This window comes from Monopterus albus, unplaced genomic scaffold (assembly GCF_001952655.1).
Source record: "Monopterus albus unplaced genomic scaffold, M_albus_1.0 scaffold360.1, whole genome shotgun sequence".
Taxonomy (NCBI): Eukaryota; Metazoa; Chordata; class Actinopteri; order Synbranchiformes; family Synbranchidae; genus Monopterus; species Monopterus albus.
Window position 1 is genome coordinate 222,315 of NW_018128240.1, and position 26,026 is coordinate 248,340.

Sequence of the window (26,026 nt, forward strand, 5' to 3'; positions counted from 1 at the left end):
GTTCCCACTTTACTGTGATTGTGTAATTATGTGAAAGCCCCAATAAGATATTGGCTATAAAGTGTTCCAGTGTAGTACAGTGAACCCAAATGCTCCCTCTCTCCCACAGCCGCTGTGACAAGCTGAGGTTTACGTGATGTCCCAGGAGACTCCGAGAAATGGGCCGACTTGCAAAAGCAATACCACTCCAGCCAAGAATAAATCACTGAAACCTGAAAGCTATCAGAGTTAGCGGTTTGCCAGGCAAAATGATTATGGGATTAATGTTTGGGGGAAGTGTGTTTTTGCACCATCAGTCACAGAAGCGATTAAATGTAAAACAAAAACCTACAACAAGAAGTGACAAGGGGAGGAAATTAGAAAGCTGACGGCCGTACAAAAGTTATTTAGAGGAGATGACTATGGCTTGAATGAGCAGCTTCTCCGTTCACCTGGTGCTGTGTCATCTCATGCAGATAATAAACGCTCCTGCATATGTTCTGCTGGAGAAGTTAAGCTGAGAAACTACATCTGTCATGGTGTCTTCTCTTACATTTGATTGATTTCCTTGCAAAGTCTTGACTTAGATTGTGGCTGCTACAACATTTTCTGTGCAAACACAGACATCAACAGTTTTTTTTTTTTCAGAAAGGCCTACTCCTGCCTGGACAATTTATCAAATCAAATCAAAATGTATCTATATTGCACTTTAGAAACAACAACTTGTTGACCAAAGTATTTCACATAAAAAATAAAGTTAAATAAAAGGCAAGAGTTTATAAAAACATTAGATGAGGAGACATGTCGACTCCACTATGTTCTAAAGGATGAAAAATAAATAAGTCTTGAGCAGTGACTTAAAGACTGGCAGATCTGTTGCAGATGTAATATTAACAGCTAAACTGTTCCACAGTTTTGGGGCCATTACAACAAAGGTGCGATCACCCCAGTGCTTGTGCCTAGCTCTTGGTAGAAGAAACCAATTTGAGGCCCTCGGGGATCGAACTGGCTTGTGCCACTATAGGAGTTCAGTGAGGTAAGAAAGGGCCAATTCATTAAGTGCCTTAAAAACAAATAACAAATTAAAATGAATTGGAAGCTAATGAAGAGAAGCCAGAATGGCAGTTATGTGGTCATGTGAGTGAGCTGCCGCGTTTTGAACCTGCTGGAGTACAGTGCAGTATTCGAGTGTAGAGTTGATGAAAGCATGGACTGCCATTTGAAAATCAGCAAACAAAAGAAACGACTTCACTTAACAATCAGCTGGAAAAAGCTGACCTTCACCACCGAACTGATCTGATTATCAAGTTTCATTTCAGTATCAAATAATACCCCCCAAATTTTTGACCAGGGGTTCCAAGCGTGGAGACAAAATCAAGATAAAGGTCAGTGACAGGACCTGAATTGCCAAACAACAGAGTTTTATTTCTGTTAAGATATAAAAAGTTTAAAATCAGCCACATTCTGATGTTCCTCAAACAGTCAAGCGGTGACTGTAGTGAAGTACTTCTCCTGGATCTGGATGTTTTAAACTTAGCAATGACTGAAAAATAAAGACAACTCAATGGAGGACTGTTGGTGACAAACACACCAGGATTGTAATTTAACACTAATTTTGGATGAAAAACAGGAAATGCAGCTGCTAGCTTAGGTTGTAAATAGTTGTGTTGCGGGGGCACCTTTCTTCTCACTGTCACTCTTCCCACACGGTTACATGTACTGATCGAGTTTGTGTTTAATTCATTGGTACAGACACACAAACATTTTCATCCAAATATAGAAACCTTTTTATTTTACAGTTGCCAGCAAAAATATCATACAATTCCAGTTTAATTGTAGTCTGTTAAATATCTAAATACACTTTTACAGTTGCAATGTCAGTAGAAAAAAATATTTTATGAGATACAAAATGTACACTTTGCACACACGTACACACCATAGTGTGACTGGCCGATGCTGGCTGCTGACATTAAAAACCTTTGCTCTTATAAAATAAGATTTCTTTACATTGCTCAGGAAATGTTAGTACGAACAATAAATACATCATGGGGGAAAATTGTTACAAACAAAAGGATTTTGAAATCACGATGAAACGCAACACATTTATCCCATTCACTGTGGAAAAGTATTATGGATTTTGCACACTTAGACTATAGTTTAGGACACTGTGGTATTTAGGAGATATCAATTTAGTAATGAGGGGATTTTAATACTGCACCACAGTGGAGAAAGCCAGGACAGAGCAAATGTAAACTGTCGCCATGACGCTAGACCCCAGTTACAGTTTGATGTAATAAAAACATGCAATGCAAAAGTACAATGTACTCTGAGAAAAAGAAAAATCATCACAGGCTTATTCAGTTCAATTCAGACTTTACTTCAGGGGATACAGTTAGCAACATCTTGCTCAATAGCTAAGGGCAATTTCTGCAGAGAGCTCATTAAAGTTCCATTTCTGCAATGAAAATAGATTTCTCTCTTTTCTAAAGCTCAATGAATGATCCTGTACATCGTTGCTCAGAAGATGGATTTTGTGTAAAGGCACAGAGGTTTAAAAACACTATGACATCATCTAGTTTGCTCCAGATCCCATGGTCCCATCCCACAGAACAGTTATCATCATCTGCACTACTGAATTCAGGGGCAGATCTAGAAAATTTTGGACAGGGTTGGCCAGGCTGGGGCACAGAGTCAGAGAGGGGTGGCACATTTGAGACACATGTAAAAGTAAATTAAATCCCTAATTCTATGGAATAATAATGCTAATCAAATTTTTTGTTTTGTGTTAAAATGAGACACATGCAGTAGTGCTTTCTTTAGTTAACTTTGGCTGCGCTTCTTTCTCACTCCTGGCCAGGGACATCGCTGATGCACAGTGGTCCCCCCTCCACCAAGGCAAATCAAACTATGTACCCCACATCAATGCAATCTGAGACATGAATGCAAATATCATGCTCCATGCCGGATACAAAATCAAACTAATTTGATCAATATCAATTACAAAGCACCAGAAAAATGTTAGTTATATTTAAGGCATTTTCATTCTTCTTTAATTAGCACTGACAAGCATCAGACTTCGACTCTGGCACCCCTTGGCTCTGCCCATGGGTGAATTCAAACAGAGACAGCTGCACTGACTGAAAACCAGCCCGAGGACGTGAGAGTTGGGGGATTAACACACTAACAGTATGGTCACAAAGTCTGCAGATAGTGAGCTCAGCCAAAAGTAGGTACTGCTACACCTTAGTCAGCTAGTGCTTAAAGCTGAACTAATGATTTTTTTTTTTGTTCACTTTACGACAAGCTGGCAGGCACAGCCTTGACACTGTCACCTGTTGGAGTAAAGTTACTGTTGCTATTACCAGACTTTATTTTGTGAAAACAGCTGAGTACTGCTGAAGTCAGACTCAGCACAGACTGAAGCAAATAGTCAAAGTGTCATAAAACTAAACTTGCAGGTTTAAGAGCGGCTCAAATGCTGAGTTCAGTGAGTTAGGGCCAACCAGATGTTTCCAAACTGTTCTGCAGGAGGGACATGGCAAAATAAAAACAGGAAGAGAGACTTCATCTCTCAACCAAAGCTATTTACATTTGAACCAGTGTCTCATTTCAGCCCAGAAAGTTGCCTCGTGTATCCCTCTACACAACTTTACCCACAAGTCATATTTAACAGTCCTTCACATGACTGAACAGCCCAGATCACACTACTGATTCAAACGGGAATTGCTTTTAAAACACCATCACCGTGATTGTGTCAAAGAAAAGAAGAAGCCTTGAGTCAGGGTGTACACAAAGGTCAGATGTGTGTTTGGTCCTGTATGGAGACCTGGCTAACACAGTGAATGTGAGGCAGCAGGCGCCTCCAACAGTGTGTCAATGTTGTCCAGGTGTGTAGCTTGAAGGTCAGGAGGAAAATGACACAAAGAAACCTAAACTAAATTTAAAGCTCTCTGCTCTGAGTGCAGTCGATGTATGTAAAACACAGGGAAACTGTGTGAAAAAGACAAAAGTTTCTAGCTTTTAATCTGAAAGTGCATTTTGTTGAGATTAGGCCTGTACCAGCCATAAACCCACTAGTACCAGCCATAAACCCACTAGACCAGCATGCACTGAGTCTTGCTTGGAGGGGTTTCCAGTGGATTCCTTCTTCAAATAAGCAGTGGATTTGTTTTTATAATAATACACATTTCTATTTTTGATACATTTTTAACTGATGGTTGTGATGTTTGGACACACATGATAAGATAGTATCACGTAGCATTTTCCATTTTCAGTGTTCAATAGTCTCATGGTAGCCAAAATATTGAGTCTTAAGGGTAAATTATTATTCGACTATGCTGGAAAGTCCTTGTAGTCAACAGTTAGAAACAGCAGAACAAAAACATTGCCACAGCAACAGTGCTGCTGTTTGCCATCTCTGATCTCCACATGTGGGAACAACTCAGGGTTATGAAGCAAAGTCTGGAACTGTTTATCAGTGATGAACAGCGATAGTTCGGCCTCAACACATGGAGGTTTAAAGTGATAATGATAAACTGTACAATCCAGATTTTCTGACAACACATCTGTTTCCTGCTGTTACATGTTCGTGTAGAACATCTGGAAAGGTCTCAGTCTGCATGCTCAAAGGTACTCAGTGCAAACAACCTTTTGTTTTAGTCTGCAACTGAATATTAAGCTCCACCAGAACATAACACCTGGATCGGATGATGAAAATGACACTGTACACTGTTCTGCTTCACAAAACCAGATCAGAGAGTGGGTGCAGGCGACAGACCAGAACATCATGTTAAACAGTAGTTCAAACTAAATCGTCAGCTGAATCACAGGATCGAAACAAAAGATTTAAAAAATTCCCATAAAAACACTTTGGATTGAACAGGTGGGAAAAGGTCAGGAGAGCATATGGTGGACAAAATCTGGTTATCTCTGTTCACAGCCAGCAGTTCTGTGTGTTGCTTCAGAAGGTCATGCATGAGTCACAAAGTCAGCGCTGCCTTCAGTGTCCAGGTCATATCGCGTTCGATTCCAAATGAGACTACAGAGAATCCACTGTTGGAAAAAATATTCCCCGTTTTTCCAATCACTTCCTGAATTGTTCCCTACGCTCCTCTGGACATTCTGGACCACACACACTTTCTGCAAATACACACTCTGACATCTAGTCCTCTCCCAAAAGGCACTAAGATTTCATTCAAGTTTATCATTACACAAGTGCTTAATGCTTTTAAAACCCCCACCTTCATCTCAGCCCCAGAGCTACCGCAGCGAGCCTGTCCCTGCTCTCTCCTCCTGCTCACACTATACACTAAAGTGATGTGTCAGCTCGGCACCCGGTCAATAAGGCGGCTCTGCTGTGATTCAGCTGCCCTGCCAGTCACAGAGGAAGTCAACCAGTCACCCAGCCAGGCAGGCAGTAAGGCCAGCAGGCGTCAGTCTGTTGTCCTGCCCGCTGCTCCACATCGTGATGTGACCCCACGCTCGGCCATCTGTGGCCAGAAACTGATTGGGAAGCAGCAAAGGGTGTACAGAAAGCAGGGGGAGACTCAGAGGTGTGGCAGCTGCTTCTGCCCCCACCACAACTACCATAACAACAAAAACCCTTAGCCAGTAGAAGCTGGACTGCACAGACCCTGGCATTAGGAACACTCATCTCTGACAAATAGAAGAACACAGCACAGTGACAAACCAGCGAACAAGTCATCACTAAATGCAGCGAAGAAAGGAGAGAAATGGCAGGAAAGGGAGCAAGGAGCATGCAAAAAGTGGTTGTCTCCTTCCTTCACACTTTGTCACCTTCCACCTGGTAAATTCACAGCACCTCTGACCACATCGACCACAGAGAGGAGGAGAAGGAACCAGGAGACTACAAGCCCACTGGGGCTGAGAGACATGAGCAAGGGGAAAATGAGGGAGGGAACAGAGGCTGGATGAAGGTTGTAAAGGAAAATCAATTCACCAGGTGATTTTCAGAGTGGTTCCGCCTGACTTCACCCAAGCGTCAGGATGACTTGGCTCAGTTGGAGTCCCCCCAGGGAGGCTGTCAGAGCTGGAGAAACATAAGGCGATCTGAGAAGGAGAATGGAGAAGGTGGCCAAAGATGCAGTCATGCAGGCAGAAAGAGACGGATGTACAGGCAGAAGCAGACCAGGAGAAACAGGAGGGGGAGGTGGAGACAGAAGATGGAGGTAGACAGAGAGAGAAACTGTACCAGGGAGTACTGTGGGAATGAAAGTCGACAGATAGGGGCAGAGAAAATTTGAAATAGACAAAAGGAATGAAAATCAATCAAATAACCAATCAACATCAGGAAGTAGACAGACCCGCTGCCACACACTGCAGTGACAGAACAAATACATCTCACACAGTCACTCTGAAACACAAACCCATCCATCAGTCTTTCCTCTCAAGGATATGTTTCACCAACTCCCCCCACCGTATCCCATCCTGCCTCACTCTGAGCACCCCAGACAGAAACAGCTGTCTCGCTGGCGACAGGTAAACGTGGAACCAGGGGAAAACCCCATTTCGCAGCAGCGGCAGATGCACGTCTGTGTGCATCAGGAGTCTTTTCTCTTAGATGCCACGGGGCCTCAGTTGGTGCCCCGGTTGAAGTGCTCCAGTACGGTGGAGTTGGTTCTCTCAAACAGCCACTGCTGGCTGGGAGAGGAGGGGTCACACGTGTTCATGAAGATTCGCCGCTCGCTCGCGCTACTGTCGATGCAGCTGTTACTGACCAGGTGGTACAAGCTCTTATCCTGGGGGAAGAAGGGAGAAAGAAACAGGAAGAATAGTTCAAACTTTTTTCCATTTTAAAATCTTCCGTAGAAGGGCCAGATCACCCTGTGGGTTTTAGCTCACTGTCTACGAATGAAGGTTTATATTCCTTCACAGCATCAAGCTGTGTAGCCCCAGTTTCTTTGTAGGAATGTTGGTGGTGCATTCAATTACCCAAGATTTCAGGACATGGCATTTTAACCCCCCCGTTTAGCATTTTTAATCAGAATAAACAATTTAAAAATGCTCATACACATACTAATAGATGTACAGTATTTATAAAACAATAATTACAGATGTAAGGGTTGGTTTTAAATGTTACTCTATTTGTCACAACTTTAATTCCCTTCTATGAAGCAGCCTTAGCAGATTGTTTAAAGTGGGTTTAAAATAGTTTCACACCTACCTGGGAGAAATCTGTGTATGAACTAAATGTTTTCTAAGAAACTATTAATGTAGTTACACATCAATAAGTATAATTATGCATACAGTATACCGGTGTATTAGTCATTCAGTTTCTATTACAGCTGCAGATGCTTCACAGGAGAAGTTATAATTACTGACAAATTAATTTATATACACTGAAAAATATCATCTTTGCTTACAACCACATTAAAGTGTGTTATAAACAGTAATAAACGACCCAAACAGACGCTGTGATATGTTCAGACAGTCGGACACCACCACTGATTTAATTCCTGACACAATTTTTGAGTACCAACCAAAATATGCTGAAATTTACCTGAACATTTTATGTACTGCATGATCCTGCCTTGTTTGTGTCACAGCATTAAGTCCTAGAAATGCTACAAAATTACTAATATAGCCTCCTGTATGGCGTTTCTGTAATAAATGGGCTTAAATGCATAACAGGAGCATAAAGAGGTCTATAAATGTGTCAGCCTCGAGACTCTGTTGATTAAAAAGCCTTGAAGCCCTTTATTTTGAGGTGTTGTTTTGCACAGAAAGAAAGAAAAGGGAGATGTTCAGAAAAGAGAGACTGACACACAGAATTTGGGGTCTGACACCTGTGTGCGTGTTCTTTTGTCATACCTCTCTGTAGCGCCACAGCTGGTTGCCCTTCATGCCGTGACAGTCATACAGGGTGACGGGGCTGCTGTGGGAGATGGCGTCAAAGCAAACTTTTTTAGTGTGCATGGGGTCGCCCACCCGGATGTCCTCCCTCCAGCCAAATGTGAACACCTGCAGGGAACACGTCTCTGCTATAACATCGTTTTGTTTTCTCATTTAATGACTAATAAAATACCATTTCCACAGCAAAGGAAAACAGAGACTACTGAGGGGACTGATCAGTGACTTGTGCATCAACTTATCCAGCTTCATTAAACCAGACCAGGGGGAGATGCAGCACCAGAGTCAGATAATCTGACTGCTAATTGCAGTGCCTCCGTCAAGCTAGGAAAAACAAAAACATGTTTGACTTCTGCTAAAACCCTGTAACCCCATTAGGCTTATTAGTGTAAGTAACACACAATAAAAATCCTGACACATGGTGCATGAATTTTATCTTTCTTCCCTTCAGGCTCTGGTTTCGACCCGTACACTCCGTTTCAATGGAGGGACATAATTAAGCTCTTTTATGCCGCTTTTCTTTTCTAATGCTGCTGAGGGAAAATGTCAAGGTTCCTCCAACTTGGAAAACTATTCATGAGAGTTGTTGTGGCCTTTACACTTGTTAAAGGCTCCGCATGTGTTGCTCACACTGCCTATTAAAATTAATCCACTGAATGCAACAGTGAATGTTTCTCGAACAGTTTTAATTTTTCAAACTGCATACCAAGCAGGTGTTCGCTGTCACTTGTGCAGGCTGCAAATCAAGGGTAACTATCTTCCAGTGCAGATGATGTTTAAGCTGTATTATAGCTGGAAACATCAGGGTAGGCATATTATTTATATTCTTATTATGAATCCACCCATTATTACTTATCCAAGCACAGCAACAAGATACCACTCACCACACCCAGAGTCTTTCATGACACTTTGATCGGTGCTGTCCTTGTTCATGCCTTGTCTCCTGTAACTGTTTGTCACTAACCACATAAATCGGCCAGATAAACAAAGTAGTCAGGACTGACACGTGCATCTTGTTGAAAGCTGTGACCTAGGAGCAGGATGCACTGTTTGTATTAGGTTTCACAGACCCTAAGTAGCTGATTATTTCTGATCACATGCTTGGACATGATGTGTTACTGCATTAATTGAACTGAGCCATGTCCTCGTGCATTTATTACATCTGTCACAAATAACAAAACATCTGTAGACTTGTTAAAAGTGATTCCAGATTTTGATCTCTCTCTTGTCTAACAATAAAACAGAGAAACATCTGCATCTCGCCCGTCAGGCACGTCCACGTCACTTCGCTGGCTTACAGAGATTCTAAACGAGCTCCCTGGCTCCTCTCATACCAAATCAAAAAGCCCGGACGAGGACAGCTGCCAGAGGGCCTCCTGTGATTTGCAGCAAAATCCATTTCTCACTGGCGCTGAATACAGATTAAACTACAATGCATCTTCAGATTAAAGCAATTAAACTGTCAGAGCTCTGAGGTGCAGTATCTCAACTGTGGAAACAAAAGGGGACACTCAATCCATAAAGGTTGTATTATGAGCTTGGTTTAAAGATGTTCAGTGTGACGTGCGAGAACAAACAGTCTCCTTAAGGACAATGCAGAGATAATGAAGCTGTGTGTGTGTTGTTTATGGATCTGTGTAAGTCCCTCTGACATTTATGTGTGTTTAGCAAAAGAAACAGTTACTAAGAGGACCTTTTACATCTCTCTTGGGACAGAGTGGCCTTAAAAAAATGCCTGGTTCAACTCCCACTCAGGGGTTTTTCTCCATGAGCAGCCATGTGTCTGATCTGTCTCTGATCTTACTCAAACACTTTGACCAGTGGAACCTTTTTAACTCGAGGTGCTGGGAATTCATTCACCATAATGAGACAAGCTGGGTGGAAACAAACAGAGGCACCCAAGATTAGAAGTGTTCAGAATTTTGGACCTGATCAAAAACTTAACCACAATGTCCTCCTGCAATATGATGTACCACATGAGAGCTGACCGGCAGTCAGTATCCACTCAGGCAACAGACACATTGCTGCATAGACCTGAGACAAGAGACAACACAACTCCACCCTACAGACGGGTGACAGTGTCCCCATCTGTAGGACACGTGGATGACCATGATGTGAACCAGATGCTGTGGCCTTCCCAGTCACTAGGTCTCAGCCCAGGTGAACAGCTATGGGAGACATTGGAGCGACGCGTTAGACAGCATCTCCACCACCATCACCAAAACACCACATGAGGAAACATCTGTTGGAAGAACAGTGTTCATCCCTCCAGGAAAGTCCAGAGACTTGGAGTCAGTGCCAAGTGGAGCTGTTCTGGTGGCGCGTGGTGGCCCAGCATCCCACTGGGAATATATGTGCAGGGGTTTACTTTCGTTTAGCACATGGCTGTTTGCTTGTGACCTGATCAGACCAGATACAATGTGGACCCACCCAGGCCTCTGCTACTCTAAACCAAGTGAACCTGCAGACACCCAGAGCACTGAAGCAGTGTGGAATACACTATTACTGTACATCCAATGTGTAACAGTTTCATTGTGTATTTACTAGGTCAAGTGATTCACTAAAACTGCATTTATTCAAATAATTTTAAGCAATTTGTCTGCACATATTTATTAACTTACTGGATGTTTGACATATATCAGATTAATTTGACCATGATTTGTTTTGTCTGTTGCACTACAGGGAAGCCATTTTCTGACAACAGGGACAAAGTTATGTCCTCAACATTGCCCTACAGTCATGTCTAATTTGGTCTGACTACAAATCTGTTCACTAAAAATTTCAATTCCATTCTGACAAGCAGGGATATCTATGTGTTGCTGCTCACCTGTCCATGGCTCCAGCTCACCTCGCCCCGTCCCTTCACACAGCTCTCCAGTCGGATGGGGCTCCCTGACACAAAGTGTTTACTCTCCATGCACATGTTGCTGCCCACGTTACGAATCTACCGCAGAAAGACACAACAGCTAAGTCGAATGCACAAGGACACAAGGGGCGTTCAGCTGTAAGTGATGATGAAGAGATGATGATCATTCACAGAGCAGCAGGTTTTCTTCTAAACCTGGACTCACTCAGGTGAGTTCTGTTGGCTCAGGTTTCAGGCTTATTGACTTAGCTCACAAGATTTGATTTTTATTATTATTATGATCTTGATCAAGCTCTTTGTGAGATATTTAATATGACTGCAATACAAGAGGCGACTGTACCTCTCCCCACGCAGCAGCAGGAGGCTCCACTGGTGGGTAGTGTTTTGGCAGATCCCAGGCCACCTCACTCATGAACCACTTGAAGCTTTTGCAGCCGAGCCCGTTCCTCAGCTCCTTCTGCGCAGTCATGTCTCCTGCCGACAGGTGGCGGTACTCGGGCCGACGCTGGTAGACGTATTCAGCGTATTCGTCCATCCACACCTCTGCCACACGCTTCAGGTTCTGAAATGAGAGTGAAAACATCAGCTTTCATTCCATGTTTCAGCCGTTCAACAAGATGACAGCAAATGACTGTCAGAGTACAACAGAGAAAACTACAAATATCAGAGCCACAGCAACAACAGTCTTGTGACTTTTCATCTTTTATGCAATATTAAGAAAAGTCATCAGGGTCAGGAATTAGTTTGGGCTGGAGCTTCAAAGCATACAAAAGGTTTCATCCATATGCTTCCATCTTGCTGTATCAATAGCGTTTAATTTCAGCCTGAGTGGAACTAGAGTGAACCGTGACTGCAGAGCAGGCAGCTTCATCAGCAGGTGCTTTCAGCTCAGACAATTGCAAAGATGAAAGATTTTCACCTGAACAAAGAGAAATCCATCCACCTGAAGTACTTCAGGTGTAAAGGGGTAAAAATTTCAGCTCCTGTCAGTCTTGGTGGTACGGGCGCATGTCTGGGAATACAGATGCCAGCAGCCTTGGAGGCATGGATGGTGAAATGAATAAGAATACAGGTTCAGTGAGCCTCCCAGGGAAGAACACATACAAATCCTCCAGTCTTTGGAGGTACAGATGTAGTGGGAAAAACCCTCCAGCCACACACTCACTCACACAGACTCCTCATAGCATAGTTCACTGCCTGCAGCTAAACTCTGTGCTCTCCAGGGGGAGTGGATTTCAGTGGTTCTGCCTCCCTCCATGTAGACCGGACTTGGGCAGGTCTACTCAGACACAGGCACACTGGACTATGGATGGATGTGTCCAGAGGGCCTGTGTTCTCAGTGTCTCTACCTGCTACAGAGAATCTACCCGATCCCGTGGTACTCTGCAAAATAATGATCTTCTCTATGCACAAAGCTTCTCTCTGTGAACCATGACAAAGGCTTACACAGATTTGCTTTAAAGCAACAGCAGTCAAGATATCCAGTCACTCATATAGTTACGTTCTAAAACACTGGGCCAAATATTCCCATAATGCACCTGAAATCTCGGTGTTAGATCCTCACATCTGTCAAACTACATGCCACCAGTTTGTAATTTACCGCCTTCAAGCCCAAGCAGGGGGAAGCAACTACAAACACCACAACTTTCTTCTATATTTAGACCCATTTCTCCTTATGCGCCTTTCATCTCTATAGCGCCAGGCAGACAGTACTAATTGCATCATCGATCTCAGCCGTTTTGTAATGTAATGTTGCCATGACCACTAAGACAAGACAAGCTAGATGCTGAGCAGGATTATGGATCTATTTTGGGTCTGAGCCTGGTCTTTGTTTCAGCTCAGACAGACTGGGTATGGTCTTCTCTGTTCTTCTTCTCCACTGATGTGTCACATCCGTCCACACTGGGATCTCAGTGTTATTGCAGGAGTGAGTTGGTATGAAAGATTTGTTTACTTTGTTGGAACCTTAAGGTTCCCACCTCAGGTTCATAATCCTTTGTCTGCCCACCCTCCCACAGAAGTCTGCCTGGCACTTCTTCTCTTTCTCTTACACACAAACACAAAAACATCTACTGTATCTACAGGCTCACTAATGTCATGAGGGTTTTTTAATTTGTGCCTAGTTTGCGTTTCACTTGGACATTATTGGCTGCGTAGTTAGCGTTAAATAAATCCCTTTTATATTTTAAACATTAAAATTTTAAACAACGGTGACTGTGGTTCTTTCTGGAATTTTATCTGAAGCCTCCCCCCGCCAGTAATGTATTCCAACTATCTTAATTACATCATTATTCACTGCTTTTGTAAATGTTGCTGTAGGATGATAACTAAATGACAAAGTTCATAATTTGAATAACTATATAAAACGATCAACTAATAATAACTATATTTGCCACTTATTTTGATCATTTTAATTACTTAAAATTCCAAACTTTGTGGTTAAGCATTACTGGGACTGATTTCAATACCCTGCTTGCACCTACACTGCTGCTGTGATAAATGTTTATGTGTGAAAACAACACATTTTCACGTCCACATGAATGGGCCAAAAATAACATGAAATCAGCTAATTGTTGCCAAACAACACCATTTTGCCGCAGCGCTCGTGTGACTCAGAATCTGCTCCCAAACTATGTCATCAAGTTCTTACATTTATGCCATTTTCTCCTCTACTGTAACTTGAGCATCAAACCTGATGGGCTGTTGCTTTGCCTGCCATTCTTTTGGAGCTATTTCAAAACACAAAACATTTGCATGATCTCCTGCACTTCAGACCGCCTCTGCGACAGCTGTTCTGTTGGACAAACCTGAGGGTGAGCTGGCTGCGAACTCAGTGGTTAATCAATATATAGCACTATCTGACCGACCAGGTATCTACTTAAATTAAGCAAATCTGCTGAAGGTATTTGATTCTTTTGAAACTGCTATGCAAAGAAGGACACAGGAGATTAAACTAAATTCTTCCCAGCCAGGGGTACAGTGAGCATTTCAGCTACTGCCTGTTCCCATCAGCATTCAGTACAGTCCGACTGGGGTCTAATGGTCAGACACACAAGACAAAACCAGAGGCCAAGAGGTTTAATTACATATTCCTCTGAGCCAAACAAAGCCAAGTGTCAGGCTGACACTGAACCATGCATAATGAACCAAATTCAGCTACAGGCCAGATCATTAAAAATATATTTTTTTCATACTGGGCTGCAGCGCTAAAACTAAACTGAGTAAAGAAAGTTGGGCTCATTATTGGGAAACTATTAGACCACGTTCACACTGCAGGCTGAAGTGACTCAAATCCGATCTTTTTGCCCAAATGCGACCCATATCGGATTTCCTTATGACAGTGTTAACAGCACAAATCCATTTTTTTCAAATCCGACCCAGGCCACTTTCATATGTGGTCCTAAATCAGATACGTATCCGATCTTTTGCAATGCGACTTCAGTCTGAACGGCCAGGTCGCATTTCATGCGATTTTTATGTCATTGAAATGCAACAGACGTCACAATTCTGCACTGGAGGAGGCGAGGGGTAATAAAAAATGGCATACAACGGTGATTGAGGTTGTGACAACGTTTCCCTTCTCACTTGGAAATTATTAATTAATTCTGTGTCCGTGAAGCCCCTCACGGAATCCCACCAGTCCTGGCTCCGACTCCGCAACCACACATTCCTCTGTACAGAGGTAGCAGCCACTGCTCCACAAAAGGCCATAAGCAATATTTGTGCTCTCCTTCTTCTTGATATTCTTCTTATTATTATGTCTTTATTTCGATTGCAAATTGTCAGGCACATCGCTACGCACATGCTATCACGACCCACATTCATTTTTATTTCCGCAAACAGAGTACGCTGCGTCTGACGTCACGTTCTCTTCTGCGCATGCGGGTCACTTCAGGGCCGTATACCGTTCACACATGAGACAGATTGCAGTCGCATTTAAATGACAGTGTGAACAACAGCGCAAAAAAATCGGATTTCGGCAAAAAATCCGATCTGAGCATTAAGACCTGCAGCTCTCCTTCTTCTTGATATTCTTCTTATTATTATGTCTATTTCGATTGCAAATTGTCAGGTACATCGCTACGCACATGCTATCAAGACCTGCAGTGTGATCTAAGTTGTAGTTTGTGGATGCTGGGGTCTGATACAGCTGATTTAAATGATGTTTTAAATGGTCAGTCCACCCAAATTACAAAATAAAAAAAGGTTTTTGCATTTTCAGTTTTATTTAGGGGATCACAAAGTCACCATGTGAATGATTTCCAACACTAGAACCAACAGCATTGCAGGACCTGGAGTTGGACTTGAGCATGTGAACTCATTTGGACTAACGGGCCATAATAATTAGGCATAAGATATTGATATGATATAATCCTGTTTGTTTGCACTGTGCTAATACAAAAACTCAAACTGTTCACTTCTAAGTCGTGTGTGTGCATTTGTTTGGCTATTGTGTCAAACTAAATAAACTCCTTTGAAAATGGTAAGAGCTGTGTTTAATGTAGCCTTTGATGACTCTGCCTCAGGTAACAGGGACTCGACTCAGACTCAAGGTTAATGACTCAATTACAACACTGAGTGCTAAGAGAACACCTGAATTTCATTCAACACAAGAACCCAAAGTCCGCAGATGCTACATGACAAGTAACAGTACAAAACGTTTGTGTAAATGATAATAGTCTGAAACTGGAAAAGTCATTAATTAAATAGGGAACTAAGTCAACAAAGAAGTCGGAAAGACTACAACTGTGACCAGATGTTTGATGGTAGACTGGGGAGTTTTGGCAACTGCAGTTTACATGTCTCACCGCAAATAATGTATCTGAATTGGTACAAAAAAGTGTTTAGGTTTGACAGCCATCCCCAGCTGGCAAAGCCTGCCACCACTCAGTACAATGGAGATGAATGGGATTTAGTTTGTGGTGCTCAAAACATCCAAAACAAAGTCTGTTCTACTCTTGCTCATCAATAGACATCACTGTTCTCAGTTCGGGTTAGAACCCACGGGTGTTTTGTTCTGAAAATGGCAAATAAAGAAGCAGAAAAAGAAAGTCTGGAATGGCAGCAAACATTTCAGAAACATCCCAGAAATGAAACCATCAGCACGACTAGCATGATCATAGGTCATTTGTACACAGTAAGAAAGCCTCTGCGCAATCTACAACAGGTCTGATATCTAACCTTGAGATGGTCACAGGCAATAAAGACAGATAATATTAAAGATCCTTGGGTCCACATGAACACACCAGTCAAACAATCTAAGACTCACCCTGGCCAAGCTGACCCCACCAGGAACTTTGTAGGGGACATACTTCCTGTAGATGTGTCCTACCCTGGAGCAAGGGATGTCCTCCATCCGACCGCCACACATCCACACCTATAGAGAGAGATAAAAAGATGATATGTGGGGGCGTCAAAGCTGTCGTGCTGGTGTTTGTACCATGTAACTGAACAGTGAATATCAGATGAGCTGACAACCAAAAAAAAAGAGAGAAACACAGTGGACTGTAAGAAAGTCAAAGCGTGGGAAAACATAAAGAAGACAAAGCAGTGGAGGGAGGCAAGGTTAGGAGAAAGAAAAGGCAAGATGGTCAAGGTGGGAGGACGACTGTTCCACAGGCACGAGGCGTTTTATAGTCAGCGCTGAGGCATAGTGAGCTACATGTAATTAAGCTAGTAGTTTAAAGTAGCTTGCTGGTTCAACTCCATTCATATTTGCACAGTGATTCAAGTAGTTAAACTATTTTTTATACCATTTTAGTGTAGTTATCTACTATGCCTAGAAAGTACTTTAGGCCATAAAAGGAAAGGAATGATTTTAATTTTTATTTGACCCTGTTGCATGTGAGCAGCTTCTCAGCGAGAGATTCTGCTCCGACTTGTAAAAAGACAGGCCCATTATTTAGACCAGTGATCAAGCTGTTCATATGGTCTAAAAAGATGCAAGTTAAACATTTTTTCAGTTAAGATTGTACAAGTCAGATGTTACAAAATGGACCGGTAAGACAGCAGACCTGTTTTTAGACCATAGCTCAATTTGGTCAAACGGTTTCAAAAAGGTGCAAGTTAAGATTCTTCTCATCACTGTTTTAATGAGACGACAATATTTAGATTAGTTGTATATTAGGGTCGTATATGTTTACAGGGTCAAGAATCCTAGGAGGGATTGATAAAGACACGTCTGTGCAGTCTGACTCATGTTCATGATTAATAATGCATTAGATGGGACCAGTAGATGAAAGCTTAAAAAAACTGCAGATGTTAATCTTCTGTGAGCAGTGCTCGAGTGAGACAACCTCCAAACTGCTCGTAAGTACATGTGTTTGAGAGAGCGTAAATGACATCAGTAAGAACGAGGCAAGTCAGCCATGCTTAGTGACATGACAAAGACTAAAACTGGATTTGTTAAGCTACTTAGGAAAAGCAGAGCCAACTTTCAGTTGTTTTACTTAGGCAGGTGTTGAGCTGCGCTGGAAGAACTATTGTACTGATTTTGACTTTTTCACCCCATCTATCTGAAACACATGCTTGATGTCAGCTGACCATCTGACCTAAACTCACACATATTCAATTTATAACAAGAAAACGAAAAAAATACAAAATCCTCATTTAAACTGATTATTAAAGTTTTTTTATGAATTTTCTGCTGAGTGACAAATCATTTCACACTAATCACTCAATCTTACAGTAAAAAGGAAAACCAAAGGCTTATTGAAATCATGTAAAATACACCACAAAGAGTATGTAGTTGAACATTCTAGACAAAAATATCCAGTATACATGACCTCTAGTTAATGAGCTACTTGCAAACACGCTGGTCCTTTAGAACAAATTACCAATTGAATTCCTTTTCAGCTGATTGTGTAATATGCACACCTGTGGATTCAATTATGTCCAATTCAAACACAATAAACCGTGCTGGGTTATTCATATTTTCCCTGACCTCTCCTGCCTCCTCGTAGCATACCGGCCTCCAGGCTACTCCCGCTCCTATCGTGATGAGAATCTCTCAGGTTCAGTCTTGAAAACATCTTTGATAAAACCATTTTTGAAGTTCTACTCCATCAGGACCTCAGCAGGTTGGAGGTCAGCTTCATTCTCATGCACATATGATGGACACAGACTGGCCACAGGGGAGTCTCAGAAAGTCAGAATGAATGAAAATGTTGCTCTTTCCTTGACCTGGGTGTTCTTTTGGTTTGTACTTGGCAATTTCCAGCTGGTTGGTTGATATTCTGCATCGTCCGCCTTCCTCATCCCCCAGAGTGGACATCAGCTGGCTGCTATTTCAGTTCAATTACTCCCTGTCAGGTTTGTTGCACCACTCTAGCTTAGACTAACAGAACTTGGTGGAAAAAGCAGACTGAATGCACCTTCTCCACATCTCGCCGTAGGGAAGGTCTGTCCTACCGCGCCAATTCCCTCCATCCTCTTCATCCCGGCGCTGAAACACTCAAGCTTAATAACAGGGGCGCCTAGCTGCACAGGGGATCAGGAGCTTGAGTTCAGCACCAGTCAGATTAAATTGAAAGCCTTATCACTCACCTTTAACACACAACCTATACAAAACACAAACACTAAACCCACAGCATCAATGTGCAGGATGATACTTCTCTCTCTTATAAACAGAATGAACTTTATTTAGTGCCGACGACCCCATCCATCCTAACAACAAGTTATTCACATGCACAGAATTAATCTGATTATTTCTGATTGTGGGCAGTAAGCAGATCTTTCAACTGTTGTGAAAATGAGGAGCATGGCTTCCTTTGTGAGGTTAGGAGACAGAGAATCCTACTTAATAAAAGGTAACTGTTACTTGGAAAACATGAGATACTTTTGGCTATGCATACCTCAACAACACCACTTGTGCTCAGGAACACCTCAGAGAACCTCTAAGTCTGCATGGCCAAAAGGTTCTCTGAGGTGTTCCTGAGCACAAGCAGTGCTGTTGAGCAATGCTGTTATCAGTATACCTCGGCTTAGTTTGTTCCTCATGAAAGCAGACAAGGCTGCATATGTATTCATGCAGGCAAGGTAATACACATTCCTGCAGACAGGTTCCCACTATTTCACTGATGAACATTTGTTGGTGGCGGCATGCAAATAAATGAAGCAACGCACCAACAAAGGAAAAGGGAAGAAGGTTGCGACCGACTCACTGTGGTGAGTTCACACGTCTTCTACCTTTGGTTTTAGGTCCCCTCCAAACTGAACTCGAAACTCAAGCCGCTCAGTTACTGACATGGGAAGTCACCATACTTCAGTCGAAGTGAAATGAATAGCTGGTTATTTGCTCGTATAGCTGTTACTTATTAAAAGCAGAGTCACAGTGTTTCTGGTCTAAACTTTGTACAATCAACGATATAATAACATTTGGATTTAATGTGCTCAGTCTCTGAGGATGCCTGTACTCTGTCTTTAGCTATTCTAGTAAAGATTCAGCACTCCATGTTCTTAAAACAATCTTTTAATTAAATTAATATTTTTATAAAATCCAATATTTTCAAACCTCTAGTTCCTATGCAGTAGTTTGAATCAGTGGACCGGTTTGTAGACTTGGTCAGTTTTCTCCTTGGTTCAGTTTCTTTTTACCCAGAACTGAACCAAAATGCATCACTGCACATCACAAGACAATGTTAAGTGTGTCTGGGGTGGGATCGAGGATGTGAACACAGGAAGAAGATCTGTGTTCTGTACTGGTGAATAGTCCTATAAAAAGATCTTTACTCTACAACATGGAGAAATGGCACAATTGGAATTTGCTCATAGTTGTGGTCATTATCTGGGCAATATACCAAACACAACGAGACTATGCCAACAACAGCATACAGGGGCAGAACAGGCTACTCCATGCAGTGGATCCAGGTGAGATCACATTCCCGCCACAAACAAACCACTCCAGAGCTCATTTGGGACTGGATCGAGACCACATCCAGTAAAGGCTCTAGGTGTGGTTGTTTTGGTCCACACCGGAGTGCGACTCCTCTGCTCCTTCTCTGCTCTCAAACTGCTCTTTCACGCCCCTGCAAAAACTCTGTGAAGCAAACTGCTCCGGTGAATGATCTGGTCCTGTGTAATGTGTGCATGTCACTTACAGTAGCTTCACTTCTTGCACTTTGAGTTGTAATTTTAAATGGACACAAATGGCCACGCTCAACCCACACTCAGCCCACACTCAATAAACCATGATTATAAAGTGAAAACGTGCTGTTGGACATTTTTACAAATTGAATAAAAATGAAACACCTAAATCTGAAGGAGGCTGAATCATCTCTAAAGCCACTACAGTATATAATGAATTCCTATTATTCAGTATTAGTTAGTAAACAAACAGGGTATGCCTTAGTATGAAGAAACAGCAGAAGGCAAATCAGTTTCAACTGTGAATTCAATTTGTGAATTCATTCTTTATAAACAACTAAGCTATGGTGTTGGGAATCTGACTCTGTGGAACAGCTGCAGTAGAATCACACTGCAGCACATGTCACATCAGATCAAACTACCCAGCAGTGGCCTTTGTGCTTAACTGAGTGAGACGACAAAAGACTGTAGTCATTCAAAGCAGAATTCAATTATTGTGACGGGCCGCTCGGTGCGTCCAGAGCTTACTGACAAAGGCAGCAGAGAGGAGACTGAAGTGGGGGGGCTTGGCTTTAACATGCAGGTCAATTTGCACACAGAATAATTCATGCTGAGCCACAAGATACAAGCATTATCTAATGACGGAAACAAGGGTAGAAACTACTGTAAAATGAGGAGTGTCTCATATTCTCAGTGACCCTTGTTGCTGTGCAGTGAAAGAGCTGTGGATAAACAAATAAGTGTCGTGCATTGTCAAAACACTGCAAATGTTTTGTAGATGTCTGAGCTTTAAAGAAATTCTAAATTAAATACAGTACATGATTAAATTTTTGTACAACCTTCTCTGTCAGAAACAATATAAAATCTAACATCATTTAATATAAACCAATTAAAAGTAGAATAAAGAACTGTATAGTAGAAACAATATTAGCTATGTTTCAGTCTGATTCACTGTCCCGATCCCAGGTGACACTGGGCAAAAGGCGGAGTACACCTGGACAGGTGGCCAGTCCATCACAGGGCTGACACACACTCACACTCACACCTGCAGGGAGTTTACAGTCACCAGTCAACCTAAGCATGTCTCTGGACTGTGGGAGGAAGCCGGAGCACCTGGAGGAAACCCCACGCAGGCACAGGGACAACATGTTGGCTCCAAACCTCAAGGCCCCGGCCAGTCCCAGAAGCTTTTTGCTGCGAGGCGACAGTGCTAACCACTGCACCGCTGTGTCACCTAGTCATGATATGACTTGCAGAAATAACATTTCTTAAACTATAATTTCCTAGCAGCTGCTACTGTTCGCCTATTCTGTGTCCACTGACAACAGGTGGACAACACCAGTCACTATTGGCTGTTAAAGATAAACTACTCCTTTGCCAAAAGACAAAATAAGCACAAAGAATATAACACACTGAGACTGAGCACCAAAATGAAATCTCAATGTTTCTAACGTGGGATGAACTGTACATAAATATGTGCTACACAAGGTTACTTCTGCTAAACATATGAAAACACAGCACAGTCTGCAGCTCGGTACAAACAGAGTGACACAAAACACACAAGAACCCACAACACTCCCCTCCTGAGATTTACTGTAACACAGAGGTCAGAGTGACGCTGCAGACGATTTTCACTTTTACCTTAAAGGAGATCTCGTACTGCTCTCCTCCCCAGATCTCCAGACCCGTGTCGTATCCTCCCAGCTCCCAGAACCACTTCCTGTCCACAGCAAACAGGCCACCTGCCATCACCGGTGACCTGAAACACACAAAGATATGCACAATCACAGACAAATAAAAGAAAAGAAAGTATTGCATGAAATGCGCATGCAATGAACAAAATAGTTTTGGGGGACTTTTTTGTCTTATTTTATGGCTGACAGTCGAGGTACCAAGAAATGACATGTAACAAAACAACGTTATCTGACATTCTTGTTAAACAAACAAGACTGTGACATTGTAAATGACAGCCTAATCATTTTTGAACAAATTTAGTGATTTCACACTTTGTGTCAAAAGAGGGAAATAAACCTATTAGACATGACAACCCATGTATTTGTGTTAAAAAGGCTCATGGTGCATGACTATAAACAGATTTGACTCAACATGCTCCTACAGTCATAATTCCAACTTTTTAACCCCCTGCAGGGTTCCAGGCTAAGATTTCATCATGGTGGGACTGGTGCCACCAAGTCTCTCAGATTCGGTAGCACCATATCTGTTTTGAAGCATAAGTAAAAAGGTGCTAAAGAGGCCAACGGGTGATCGACCTGGTTAAACAGCTGTCTGTGGTGATTCCACTTCAAATGCAACAAAGGAAAAAATACACTCAAAGTGCAAACAAGGGGTCCAAGGATGACCAGTGTGTCTCAGGGTCAGTGTGGATTGACACATTTGATAGACTGGAAATCTCTGCTTCCTGAGACGAGTGAGTGACAAACCTGCAAAAAAAACGCTGCGTTGACAGTATCGTGGAGATTGTTACGTCTGCCATTTCTATAGTGAGAGCATTCGTTTGTGCATAACCTGTTTGTTCTGCAGTCACACCCACTAGGACCTTAAATAAATTTGGTTGGAAATGCAACTGATCATTCACGGCCTGGAGCCCTGCCCTGCATATACAGTAATTAGGTGTGTGCCTCATTCGTCAGATTAGTGCCTTGCTGCACTCCTGATCGGTGCACTGCTATCACTTGGCTTATTTTCCAAACTAGAGTTGCTCAGCTCCATTACATCCTGTTTTTGACCATCGAGAATTAAATCAGGAGAAATGCAGACTGTGATACGACTCGGGCTTCTTCCCTCCCCAGAATCAGTTTTTATGTGTTTAGCAATCCAGTGACACTGCACAGAACAAAACCAATTAACCCACCGAACCACTGTGACGAGATGTGCTGTGCCAAACAGCATAACGTCCTCAGCTGGAACCACGGTTCAAAGATACACTTCTCTGCAAATCAGCACACTGAGGGGGGTTATGAGAAAATGGAGGTCACAGAGGTTTGCAGAAGAACTGACACACACATACACCTCCCCAAATTTCAACAGTGCCTTGAGCAGACCTTAGCACATTTACTGCAGCACACTCAAATCACTTTCACACTCTTTGTCTATTCACCCAGCTGCACTCCCAAGCACTCACACACCAGTGACATAACTGGGAGCAACTGGGGATTCAGCGTCTTGTTCAAGGACACTTCGCCATGTGAACTAGAGTAGCTGGGAATCAAACCGCCAACCTTTCGGTTAGGAGATGACCTGCTCTGATGACAGAAACCAAAGATGGGCGCTTCTGCCACTTCTCCTCTTTGGACGACATGGTGGACGGCGTGTTTTGAGACTTTCTGATTGCACAGTCTGTGTTTGTGCCTTTCTAATAAAGAGCAGATTTTAAACTTGTAGGAAAATGGGATTCAGGCTTGAATGAGTAGAGACGTATCGCCTCCCAACTCTTTAAATATGTTTTCCCACACTGACTTGATTCGCTTGACTGGGTTACAGTGAATGCTGGAGAAAGAAAAATGAAGATAACACAAAGCTGACACACAAACACACACCTTCTAGGCTTTCCTCAGGAGACAAAGGATAGAGGAATGGGGTGAGTCGTGTGTGTGTTTGACTTCACAACGAGTAGTGAATGCCAGCTGCTGTATGGCCACTGGAGTGTGCGAGCTGAGCGAAGAGAGCACAGACACTGTGCGGCCACAGATTTGAGGGGTGGAGACGGTTAGCTCTTGTTCGCCAGAGGGAGAAAACACAAACATACTTCACCTCCCTGGAGTTGTGCCGAATGAAATACAGACAACAGTGACTCCCAAACCCCCAAACCTGGTTGAAAGGAACCCCCCAAAATGCACAATGTAATTTGCACGCTGGTTATGAAGGTTTTTGTTTTATATGTTTGAAGAGTGTCCTGTTGCAACAACTACAGAATATCATAGTAGTTCAACTCCAGGCTGACAGGGTTGTGTCATGTGTGTCTGACCCTGTGACTCTGCAGTGATTTACCAAAAGTGACCTTTCTCTTAAGCTGTAAACAGAATTTTGCTCAAGCATCCACGTGAATGTTCATAATAACTCGGTGAATACAGGTTACAGCAGGAGCAGTAACAGCTCTCTCCCTTATTCTGTCAAACAGTGAAGCACTATTCAAAGCCTGATGAGCACCCCTGTAGTTGCACAACACTGAATTTAAAATGATAATGTGCTGACCCCGAGCCACCGCTCACACTGCTGCTCCTGTGTTGCTTAGCAACTACATTGTTTAGCAGCTGCTGGGAGGCATGTAATTGAATTTATTCTTAAAACAATGGTGGGCCCATATTATATACAGTATATTTAAATAAATCCCACAAGTTACTGTGCCAACACAATAAACTATAAAAAAAAATGAGGCTTGTGGTCAGTGCACCTTCATTGATAATCGTGTTTGGTAATTTTTGTTTTTCGTGAAACGTCTCAGCCACTGTTGGGTGTTCTACTGCCACAGGCCTTGATACAGATGCAGCAAAGCTTTCTGAAAGTTTTTATGGATCTATTTCATGGAAGTAACTCAACATCAGCTGGATTGGCACAAACGTTTGTTGTAAATGTATCCTAATGACATTTGTGGTTTTGAGTTAACGTCTCTGTTTCAGTGACAGTGACTGAAATACTGTTAAATTTGGTCTTGTAAAAGTATCACTGCAGAGTTTTGCTTTTAGCCAGGGTGCAGCTCCACTGAATTAACACTGACCAGCACTGACTCAACTGGCCTCAGTGCTTCCAGAAAGAACTAAGACACAATACAAGTAAAACACTGGCTTTATCATTTGCCCAGGCTGTGTATGAAGCTGCAGGACGTTCAGGTCAGATATTGAAATTTGAGAGTGGAACCTTGGGCAGACTCTTAATTGGTCTTTGCTCAGCTATTTACGTAGTTGAGGCTGTATTTTAGTTGCACATAGTGTTCTATATTCTCTGTTTCTATACCAAAAACTATTTTTATTAATTTTAGACGGTTTTCCTGTGTTAAAGTAGCTAAACAGCTGCTGGTGTTTTTATGAGCAGGAATCATTTTCTTCAGCTGTTGGTCTTCCTTAGTCACTGCTCTTTGGTAAGTGTCACTGTGCTGGAGAAAAAAAGATTTAACTTGATGGTCCATAAATATTCCAACTCACAATTAAGATTTAATTAGAAATGCTCAAGTTCTCCATCTTAGTCCACTGACCTTGAGGAGAGAGAGAGAGCTAAGCTCTGAGCTCATAAATGAAACATCAAGCCTGAAGGAGGGATGAGGGATGGGACTGACAGAAAGAAAGAAAGAGAGGTGATGGCACTGACAAAAGAGACAATGACAGAGGCATGAGAACAAGGATAAAATCATATTCCCACACACACACACGCCTCCAAGATGGATTCTGCTGTCCCACAGAGGCTCATTCTTCGCTGCGACAATGTCAATCAGAATGAAAATGAAAATCTTTGCGACTCAAATTGGATTTGCACTGATGAAGGTCATTTCACTGGGCAAGAAGAGCAGACTAATTCACGAAATGAGGATTGATTCTGATTGTTCTGCTGCTCATCCTTCTTCCTTTGTCTCTTATCTTCCTGCACCACAGCTGCCCCGCATCACCATACCTACTGTATTCCCAGGACGCTCATAGAGAAACATCCAACTAATCCCCCCGAGGTTTACAAATGGTGTGTCTGGCATTGCATGCAGAGTTTTAGACAACAAAGTCTGTCTCTGGGTAGGGCTGGACAACAATATCAATTTTCTGATTAGCCGCGATTCTTTTTTAAAAAAAATCAATACTTGAAATCCTGCGATCGATTGTTGCATTTGCATATTTCATCAGTAAACAACTGCAGTAAATGTACGTGAATACAGATGTTACTTGTTATCCTGTAAGTGGTTCAGTTCAGACTGCATGGTGTGTAAAATGTCTTCTTTGTGGACGAGTTGTTGCAACATGCACAAAAAGGTTATTTTTAGTTATAAATTAACATAGAAGAAAGCTGGCTGTATCAGCTGTGTTGAGTCAAGACAAACTGTAAACAGGCTACACTTTACAGCCTATAGTGACTCAGGAAGGTTAGCAGACTCGTAGCGGACCTAGAAATACTGCTGACGAGAAGGACGGGCCGAAAAAGACATACACACACACACAGGTCTGAACTCTGCGTTTGCTTTGTTGAAGAGATATGGTCTCTGACTATGAGATGTGAGGCCGTGGAAGTCAA

At 42.4% G+C, this 26,026-nt stretch overlaps 1 protein-coding gene across 1 annotated transcript in view; it reads right to left on the reverse strand.

Annotated features, from left to right (window-relative positions):
• Positions 1-1,754: 1,754 nt before the first annotated feature.
• galnt10 (UDP-N-acetyl-alpha-D-galactosamine:polypeptide N-acetylgalactosaminyltransferase 10 (GalNAc-T10)) overlaps positions 1,755-26,026 on the reverse strand; it is an 80,425-nt gene continuing 56,153 nt past the window's right edge. The window contains exons 7-12 of the mRNA XM_020625584.1: positions 21,440-21,557; positions 15,984-16,091; positions 11,055-11,276; positions 10,676-10,792; positions 7,810-7,959; positions 1,755-6,737 (exon numbers count right to left, since the gene is read on the reverse strand). Of these exons, the coding sequence (XP_020481240.1) occupies positions 6,573-6,737; positions 7,810-7,959; positions 10,676-10,792; positions 11,055-11,276; positions 15,984-16,091; positions 21,440-21,557 (880 nt within the window). The 3' untranslated portion in view covers positions 1,755-6,572. The remainder of the gene's footprint in view (positions 6,738-7,809; positions 7,960-10,675; positions 10,793-11,054; positions 11,277-15,983; positions 16,092-21,439; positions 21,558-26,026) is intronic.